Below are 10,514 nucleotides of genomic sequence, written 5' to 3' on the forward strand. Positions count from 1 at the left end.
CTTATGGCAGAAAACAAAGAAGAACTAAAGAGCCTCCTGATGAAAGTGAAAGAGGAGAGTGAAAAAATTGGCTTAAAACTCAACATTCAGAAAACTAAGATCATGGCATCCAGTCCCATCACTTCATGGCAAATAGATTGGGAACAATGGAAACAGTGACAGACGTTTATTTTGGGGGGACTCTAAAATCACTTCAGATGGTGACTGCAGCCATGAAATTAAAAGACACTTGCTCCTTGGAAGAAAAGCTATGACCAACCTAGACAGCATATTAAAAAGCAGAGACATTACGTTGCCAACAAAGGTCTGTCTAATCATAGCTATGGTTTTTCCAGAAGTCATGTATGGATGTGAGAGTTGGACTATAAAGAAAACTGAGTGCCAAGGAACTGATGCTTTTGAACTGTGATGTTGGAGAAGACTCTTGAGAGTCTCTTGGACTGCAAGGAGATCCAACCAGTCCATCCTAAAGGAGATCAGTCCTGAATATTCATTGGAACGACTGATGCTGAAGCTGAAACTCCAAGCTTTGGCCACCTGACGCGAAGAACTGACCCACTGGAAAAGAGCCTCATGCTGGGAAAGATTGAAGGCGGGAAGAGAAGGGGACAACAAAGGAAGAGATGGTTGGAAGGCATCACCAATGTGATGGACATGAATTTGAGTAAGCTCTGGGAGTTGGTGATGGACAGGGAAGCCTGGTGTTTCCATGGACCCAGGGAAGTCCATGGGTTTGCAAAGAGTCAGACATGACTGAGCAACTGAACTGAACTGATAGCACATTTATATCTATATTTCTATCTATACCTGTGTCTATATCTGTCACCTACCTAAAACCAGTTTTCTGATGATGACTTCGCCACAAAGGGTTATTAAATCAGTGATGATTGGTATATTTTATTTAACTACGAGGTGTTGTCCGTGACTCTCTGGAACCCGCTGCTGTTTAGGTTTCTGAGCTTGCATAGGCCATTATGAAAATTAGAAATGTTTGCCTGAAGTAAGGACTAGAGAATGTAAGGATATAATGCCACCTATTCAGTACCTTACAGAAAGGTTCTTATTCTAGAATAAACAAACACTGAGGAAAAGTTGTCTACTAAATCATCTCTATATGGATATATTGATTAGCTTAATTTTCTTGATAGCAGGAAGAATTTTAGACTTTCATGAGAATGTGTAGGGCCTCTTGGGCAACAACAACAAAAAATCCTGACAGTGAGGAATAACTTAAAAGCAGTCTGCAGATAAAGTTCACTTCCTTCACAGTTTTCCCAGGGCATTAAAAAACGTGAAAGTGTTACTCACTTCCGCGACCCCATGGACTGTAGCCCACCAGGTTTCTCTGTCCACGGAATTCTCCAAGCAGCAATACTAAAGTGGGTAACCATTTCTTTCTCCAGGGGATCATCTCAACCCAGAGATCGAACCCAGGTATCCTGCATTGCAGGCAGATTTTTTTATCTTCTGAGCCACGAGGAAGGCTTAGTCTCAAAAGGTGTTTTCTGTACTGTGCATCTGTTCTTCTGAAGTGAATAATAGCCCCTTGAATCCAAATTCCTCAGCTCTACTTAAAATAGAGAATTCACTTATGGTACTCACCAATCCTATGAAATATCTTTTGGAAGAATGACAAATAAGTTTAAAATCTTTATTTTAGTAGATAACAACACAAACACGCACTGTGGTTTTAAAAAAAATTTTATGCAATATGGAAAAAGGAGAAGGGCAGATGAGTTAAGTGCTGCAAACTTTCTTCTAATGCTCTGCACTGATGCAACAGAGATATAGACATCATATTTATAGCAAGATAGATATTAATAACTATAAATTCTCCACAGAAGGCCCCCTTCATGTAATAGAAGGCACACAGTGAAATGAATCAACAGTGAATATTAATAAAGATTTAAAAAATCATAACCAAATGTTCAGAAGAAGTCTCCTGCTATCAAGCCTGAAATTTCACTAAAAAAAGAAGAGAAAGATAAAGAGACAGAGGGCAAATGAGAGAAAGACAGTAAAAGAATAGGGTAGGGGGAGAAGATATAAAAATATTGTACAGTGAAAATCTAACTATTTAATAAGGCAATAAAAAGAAAGATGAGAACATTTACTATCTTAAAAAGGATGTATCTAAGTCTCATACAATTTGAATACATGCTTTTATTTAAATATTTCATGTCCCTATTTATCAAAAGTTATTCTAAGGAGATTTGTACTTGAATGACTGCCCCAAATATGTTCTGATTCTGTAAAGGTGATGTAATTTCCCTTTCGGTTTATTTGTACTTAATTAGTTTTTGTCAATGTTGTGTGTTCATTACACTCCAACATTTCAAGGTCTGCTTGTTTTCTGATTCAGAAAAATTAGTCTGTATCCTTTAGTTACATAAAAAGCCTACCATTTAATTAGGAACATGTCATATTAGATTTAGGTAATGGTCTGTAACCTTGCCAATGCCTACATTACTGCTGTGAGTGATCATTTAGGGAAGCATATTTTCACTTGGAAAACAGTAAAGTTTCAAACCATTGTCCCTTTTTTGCATTCTTTTAGTTTTCTTCTATTACATTTTAATCTCTCACATCTTTTTTCTTCACTTCAGACTTCCCAAACTTCTTTATCATTATAGGTGTACTATTTGAATTCACCTTTCTCTCACTGATTGCCTCTTTCTCTGTTCTAACTTCATAGAAACTCTTATTTTTCAACTTTATGAGGAGATGTAAAGAAAATGAAATGAAGAGTAAAAAAGAAAAGAGTCTTCCAATGTTAACCTCCATCACACTGAACATGTTCTGGAGAAAATGTTAATATGAAATTATCAAGTCGGAACATTTCAGTGTATGTTCTAAGTCGCTCAGTTGTGTCTAACTCTTTGCAACCGCATGAACTGCAGCCTACCAGGCTCCTCTGTCCGTGGGATTTTCCAGGCAAGGATACTGGAGTGGGTTGCCATTTCCTCCTCCAGGGGATCTTCTGGAACCAGGCACCAAATCCGTGTCTCCTGCATCTCCTGCATTGGCAGGCCGTTCTTTACCACTGAGTCACCTGGGAAGCCAGGACCATCTCTACTTCTAAGTAAACAAAAATCTATTTGAAGAGAAGAAACCCCAATAATCCCTTATATGATGCTTAAAAAATCTCAAGAGTTGGAGGAATCCGTTACCTCAGCTCGCCCCATTGGAATGTTCTCATAGTTGTACAGATGATCCAGGTCTTCTAAGGTGGCATCGTATGTCTCTGAGTCGTAGTTGATGGATTCTAGAGTTGGGGCAGTCACAGCAGCATCCAAGATGAGAAGTCCCACAATGAGTCTTGCTAATGCTTTCATTTTTCAAATTTCCTAATCATAAAACATTGGAACACGTAAATATTTAATTGCTAACAACTTATGAATAGTTTGCACTAAATAGGAATGATACATCACTGTCAATACTGAGAAACTCAAGCCGGTAGTTTTCTTTCAATGGATAATTTATAACGAAACATGGGTAACTGTGTGGACTCTGAGGACTACTGCTGCCAGGTATTCAAATTAATTCACAAACCTACCCACATTTTTGCAGTAGATACTGTAATTACAATAAACTGATTTTATTTTACAAAGAAACATGGAGAAAAAGAGATGCAGAAAGACTGTGATAAACTTAGGTGGCTCAGATGGTAAAGAATCCACCTGCAATGCCGGAGACCTGGCTTCGATCCCTGGGTTGGGAAGATCACCTGGAGAAGGGAACAGCTACCCATTCCAGCATTCTGGCCTGGAGAATGCATGGACTATACGGTCCATGGGATTCACAAACAGTTGGACACGACTGAGCGACTTTCACTTTATTCACAAAAGCCTTCACATTATCTAAGTTTCACCACTTACTAAGCATGAAGTTATTTCATCAGCTCTGGGATGCAGAGCTGATAATGATGATAATTACTATAACTGTCATACCATTTTAAAAATGAGGAAACCAAGACAGAGCTGGCCAGTAATACAACTAAGTCTGTTTCTTGTTCGTTTAAGCCCAAGGCTTTTTCCAGACAAAATAATGAAGACTTTTTTTTTCCTTCTTTGTTGCCTCTGGGTGTCATTAATACACACATAATTTAATATGTACATACATAAAATTAATATTTCATGGCAATATTTTCAAAATTTGTTCTTAACTAAATGGAGGCGATAAGAAAAACCACTTTTCCTTTAGTCCTTGGTGTTTTATTTCAATTCTTAATGGCTATTTAAAGTTTAGATTCAGAATCAATGGGAATACATGTTTAAAAGTCACTGTTTAGCAAGATTTCCTTAGAGGAGCATTTGCACACACGTAAGATTAGAGCAATGTTTTGTAATTCTTTAATTAATGTAATTTTTATTTTCCATGGTAGCATCACGCATTTGGGAGAATGAGTCAATATCTTATCATTTTAATTATTTTAATTCTGTGTATACTTCTTTGAATACAGTGTAGTTTAGAAAAAAATCTCTTAGCATAATTTTAAATGTTTAAATTAAGCCTATCAAAAGTGTTACCTTGTGATCATTTGTTGAGGAACAAAATATTTGTAAAACTTTTTATCAAGCATGTCTAATTTTAAAGGTTTTGTATTTCAGATACATTTCTTGGATTTACTTATGAACAGTACGTGTGGTTTTGTACCTACACAGACATATAAAAAGGAATTCATGGTAAATATTACCTTTAAACTTGAATGCACTGGCAGACCAACTGACCTTCAGTTACTTGAAAGAAAGTCTTTATGAAGCAGGTTTAGGCAGAAGCATATGGAATTCCTCTGAGAATAAGAAGTAGTACAAGGAGCTCCTTTTTATCCCCTCCTATGCTTTTTTCAAATAAATTTTATTCACGCAGAATAAACTAAACCTCTGTTTTACTTGCCTTTGCAGAAGGTTTTGCACAATCTCAGATTTGAAACTGTATTATGCAGTCACCAACAAAGTCCTGCTTAATAAAACAGTGTGATTTGCAAATCTCTCAAGAACCAATCTCCATATTCAGGGGGGAAGCAGTAACAACGGTCAACACTAGTCTAAGAAGTATATATTTTCCTTGTACATTTCTGGCAAGTTTCATTGTTCAAAAAAATTATGCACTTGCTTATTTTTTCTCACTTCATACTATAAAGGTCTGCATATTAGAATTTACTTGCATTTGACGTATCCCCTAAAGCTATCACCAATAAGGCAGTCTGTGAACCTTAGAAATATGAAGAACACATATCCATGTGTAGATAAAAAGCATATCTCTTCCTTCAAATACTTACATTAGTGTTTAATGTAGTGGCTTGTTGAAACTTTGAACTTAATGTCTACTTTATGCCATCTAATGATATTTTAATAGCATATACTTATATAAAGCTTTAAAATATATAGCTTAAAAAGACATTCTAATTGCACAATCCTAATATGATCATCAGTACATTTTAAACACCTGATTCTTATAATTTTCTTCTTTTGCATAATATTTCAATCAGTAACAACCAATAGTACCTGTCAATACTAGCAAAGAATGTGTTCTGTATCAGGGCACCTGATTTAAGGACTATATTGGAAACAACTATAATTTTATTGGCATCTGTCATGGCTATTAAGATAAACTCTTTTGCTGTATTTTTGAATTCCTAAGCTAATTCAGAATTTTGGATTTTCCAAGAATAATATAAATATAAAAGGAGCAAACTAAACCCAATCCACTGAAGTTCACCATGAAACACTAAAGCAAGGTGAATTATTTTTTTTCAAAGGTTGTTATAGTAGGAAAAAAGTCTATAACCCAAGAAGAAGGCAAGTGTAAAAACTTACCTTTGGCTCCGACTTGTTGAAATGGCACGCAGGGACTGAGGATGCCGTCCCAGTGGTATTTGCCCCTGACCGATGGTTGGGAATTCTGGTCTGTTGGAGGTGGGATTTATAACACTCAGTTTTTTGTTTGGAAAAGCTCACCTTGGGAAATGCTTCTCAGTCTTTAAAAAAACCCAAATTATTTTATAATCACTCAAATTAAGCAGCAGAAGCCAATTACATAGTACAAAAAGCTCCTGAAATTATGTTAAAGGAATTCTGATTGCACATGTGTCACCTTAAAAATATTTAATGGAAAAAGTTTGTTTTACCATACATCAACATAAATAAATTTAAATTAAAAGAAAAAGTTTGTTTTAACATATCTCTTCTACAACACATTCACCAGTTAAGGGAAGACATTAATGTACACAGTGATGCTGTAAATGGATATTTCAGAAATGTTCTAAGAAGAAAGAACTTTATCAAACCTTGCATATCTTGAATTGTCTTTTTTTTTTTCAATTTTCATTGACATTAACTGAAATTTAGTAAATGTTGCAAAAACCTTACCTATATAATGTTGGGTAAGGAGAAGAATCAAAAGAAAACAAATTATTTTGATTGCTTGGAATGCTTTGAGAACAAACAATAACCTCTTGTATGATTATCTTTTTAAAAAATTATGCCCAGAAATAATGCATAAATATGATCTGAGTGTTTTTTTTTTTGATCTGAGTGTTTTGAAAAGAAGGCTCCATTTCTTCTCTTTTATCTATCAATCAGAGCCCAAAAAATCAAATTACATTAAAAACTTTTTTGCCCCAGAATACAAGATTTATTTTAGGCTTTTGGTACCTGACGTGTTTTGTGAAGCTGAGTTTTATTACAGGTATATATAGAAAATATATTTGTATTAAATTTCTCTTCTTTGCTTTCACTCACACTGCAAAAGTTCTAGAGAAAACTGAAACTTCCATCTGGTATTCTGGTATGTCTTACGTAAATCTAGGCATCCGGCTCTCACCTGTACACCAGGAATCTTTCCTTCATGACCAGAGGTGAATAGCTTCCCTGGATTTTGAAAGCAGGTTTGATCCTGGACAAACCGACGGAGGAGATGGTCTGTCTTCAGAATACTCATTCCCCTTTCTGGTTCCCTCCGATATTTCGTCCTTCAAACTGCTTTGCCCATCTCTTCAGGGCACTCTCAGTCATTATCCCCATCATCTGTACCTGGTTACAGATAATTTGTTCTCAGTGTGAATTATTGTTCTCAGGGTCAGCTTTATTGATAATGGAAGCAGTGATAAAATGTAAAGTATGAAATCTACACAGACCTCTGAAACAGTAGTGAAGCCATCTTGGAGGCAGCGGTTTCCTCCTGGCAGCCACGCACGCTTTCAGTTTCACCACATCATCTAGAGGCTATTTTCAGAGCATTTCTGGAAAGAGGCATTTCTGTCCTTTAAACCAGGCATCCCCAACCCCAGGGCCACACCTGTTAGAAACTTACCTGTTAGAAACTTACACAGTAGGAGGCGAGCCGCAGGCAAGCGAGCAAAGCTTCATCTTCTCCCCATCACTGGCATTACTGCCTGAACTGTCCCCGACTCTTCCCATGGAAAAATTGTAAAATTGTCTTCCACAAAAACCAATCCTTGATGTCAAAAAGGTTGGGAACTGCTGCTTTAAGTTACTGATGTTTCAGTGATGTCTTTCATAGGCCCCAGAACACTCTCCACGAATGCAGTTTTTTCATGATGATTTCACAGCCAAATTACTTGTGTTATATATAGAATTATATATAGAATTAATATTATGTTGACAATTACTAGTCTTAATATAGAATTGACAGCAAAAATGATCATTTGTGAGTCTTCTTCCAAGTTCTCTTTCTTTATAAAAATGGAAATTGTCATACTGAGTGAAGTCAGACACAGACGAATATCATGTGATATCACTTAGATGTGGAATCTAAAAAAAGGGTACATGTGAACTTATTTATAAAACAGAAGTAGAGTCACGGATGCAGAAAACAAGCTTATGGTTATTGGGGGCAATGGGAAGAGGGATACATTGATAGACTGGGATTGCCATATACACACTGCTATAAATAAAATAGATAACTAATAGGAACCTACTGTGTAACACAGGGAACTCTACACTCTGTGATAACCTATCTGGGAAAAATAATCTAAAACAGGGTGAATATATGTATGTGTATAACTCAGCCATTTTGCTGTACCCCTGAAACTAAAACAACTTTGTAAATCAACTGTACTCCAATATTTTTTTTAAGGGACAATTCTTAAAGAACTTTCTCTTATTCTTACCTGGACCCTCTCCAATATTTCAAAACTGTTTTGAACTCTGGGAGCTCAAATTTGTAACAGCCTCCTGAGGATCTAATCTGCACTGAACAATGAGGGAGGATTAATTACCAGTTCCAGCCTTTCATATCCCTGGTAAGTATCTTCTAGTTTCATGATAATTTTCTTAATAGAGCCTGAACTTGGTCATCAGATATGCTCAGGAGATCAGTTATTATGGCCACTTGTATTATCTAGTAACTGAGGCTTTATCCCTTTTAAGTCCCCAAACATTTTATCAATACAAATCCTTTTGGCTATAACTTTCTACACAGTTAATTAAATACCATCCTTCTTGCTGAGACAGAATTAATTTTTAAACAGAATGGTCTTGTACTAATGATTCCCTTCTCTCTGTTCTGTAGCAGTGGTGAGCGGACAGCAGCAGTCACTCCGAGGGCAGCCCACAACTCTCTGCCCTTGTTATCAGCTCCCAAAGACCACATTAGTAAGACTCAGTAGGAGGGTATAGATGTCCCACTCCATTGAGTATAAGAAGTAAAACCATTGCCTGCATGACTAGCTCTGAAGAATCCCCTTGTTGCCTCAAATACCTAGTCATCATTAGACACTCAAAGCTCTTGTAAGTCTTCTAGCATCACCATACACTTATGTATTAAAACAATGGGCTGCCTGTGTTCCCTAGTCCTAGCCAGTCTCCTCTTCCAGTATTCTTTCAAGCCTGATCTCTGATCCAAAAATTCTCCTTTGTCCTCAGTTTCTTTTGAAAAATCCCCCTCTGCTTTTCTTAATCTTAAAAATGGCTGTCTCCCAAGAAACGTTTCCCACTGTAGTCCTTAAAGTAAAAGCTGTGCTTCTTCTTTACTCACATGACGCAAAGATGCAGGGACGTCCCTGCTCTACATCATCTCTTCCAAATGATTTCTTCTCTTTACTCTTAAAAAAATAACTTTATCCATTCTGAAACTCATGACACTTGGTTTAATTATCTGCAACCTCTTCCTGTCATCAACTGCGGGACCTCCTAGTCAAGCCTCTCCTTGTCTATGACTTTGACTCCTGGGTCCCTCATACTCTTTACTGATACCCTGTGATCATGTCCAGCGACATGCTTCTATGTACATAATCCATGTACCACCGTGGCCTTCAGTTCAGTTCAGTTCAGTCGCTGAGTCGTGTCCGACTCTTTGCGACCCCATGAATCGCAGCAAGCCATGCCTCCCTGTCCATCACCAACTCCTGGAGTTCACCCAGACTCACGTCCATTGAGTCGGTGATGGCACCCAGCCATCTCATCCTCTGTCGTCTCCTTTTCCTCCTGCCCCCAATCCCTCCCAGCATCAGAGTCTTTCCCAATGAGTCAACTCTTCGCATGAGGTGGCCAAAGTACTGGAGTTTCAGCTTTAGCATCATTCCTTGCAAAGAAAACCCCGGGCTGATCTCCTTCAGAATGGACTGGTTGGATCTCCTTGCAGTCCAAGGGACTCTCAAGAGTCTTCTCCAACACCACAGTTCAAAAGCATCAATTCTTCGGCGCTCAGCTTTCTTCACAGTCCAACTCTCACATCCATACATGACCACTGGAAAAACCATAGCCTTGACTAGACGGACCTTTGTTGGCAAAGTAATGTCTCTGCTTTTGAATATGCTATCTAGGTTGGTCATAACTTGGAGTTGCCTTATCTTCTCATGTGAAGTTACCCACTATTATTGTCATAACCCCAGCTTGTCATCACCAGGCATGACATAATCCTATTACTGAGGTATTGTTATTTTTCCCTTTGCCTCAGGAAAACGTCATTCCACAGACTCTGTCTCTTTTTCACTATTTATTAAATTTCCTATCTTCAGATTCCTCCTTAGCTTTTAGATTTGATGGACCATTATCATAATTACTCCCTTTCAAGCACTTTCTGCTCTCTTTCTTCTTTTTCTTTCATCAAACTCATTTATGAAAACTTAAATTTTGGTTAAACACAACTCCCAACCCTCTTCTCTCTTGCATCTGAGCAGCTGTATATTACTAATGAAAATCACCTACAGCAATTGATGTCACTTTAAATTCTTAAAAATAAGCTTCAACCCTAGCCAGCAGATCTACCATTTTTCTGATGTTGATTCCCTTCCCAGTACTCTAAGATGACTACATTACATTTCCATTGTCCTTAAACGCATCCTGTATTCTGTTTCTCCTGACAAATATCAGCAGAGTAATAGTGAAAGTCATTAGAGAAATGTTCAATTAACTCATTATAAAACCCACCTGCATGTATGTGTGTTTTTGTTTTGCTTTCTGTGACAGTGGAAGAAGTAAAGTGAATTCCCCACACAGGATCTAATTCCCTGTTTCTCTTCTCAAGATCTGCTGCTGCTGCTGTTGCTG

The 10,514-nt window shown here is 37.4% G+C and overlaps 1 protein-coding gene across 1 annotated transcript in view; it reads right to left on the minus strand.

Annotated features, from left to right (window-relative positions):
• The window catches only part of EPYC (epiphycan), a 39,842-nt gene extending 36,507 nt beyond the window's left edge, over nt 1–3,335 (minus strand). Inside the window, exon 1 of the mRNA XM_010832068.1 lies at nt 3,171–3,335. Within this exon, the coding sequence (XP_010830370.1) occupies nt 3,171–3,335 (165 nt within the window). The remainder of the gene's footprint in view (nt 1–3,170) is intronic.
• Nucleotides 3,336–10,514: the final 7,179 nt, after the last annotated feature.

The sequence above is a fragment of the Bison bison genome, unplaced genomic scaffold (genome assembly GCF_000754665.1).
Source record: "Bison bison bison isolate TAMUID 2011002044 unplaced genomic scaffold, Bison_UMD1.0 scf7180017864535, whole genome shotgun sequence".
Lineage (NCBI taxonomy): Eukaryota > Metazoa > Chordata > Mammalia > Artiodactyla > Bovidae > Bison > Bison bison.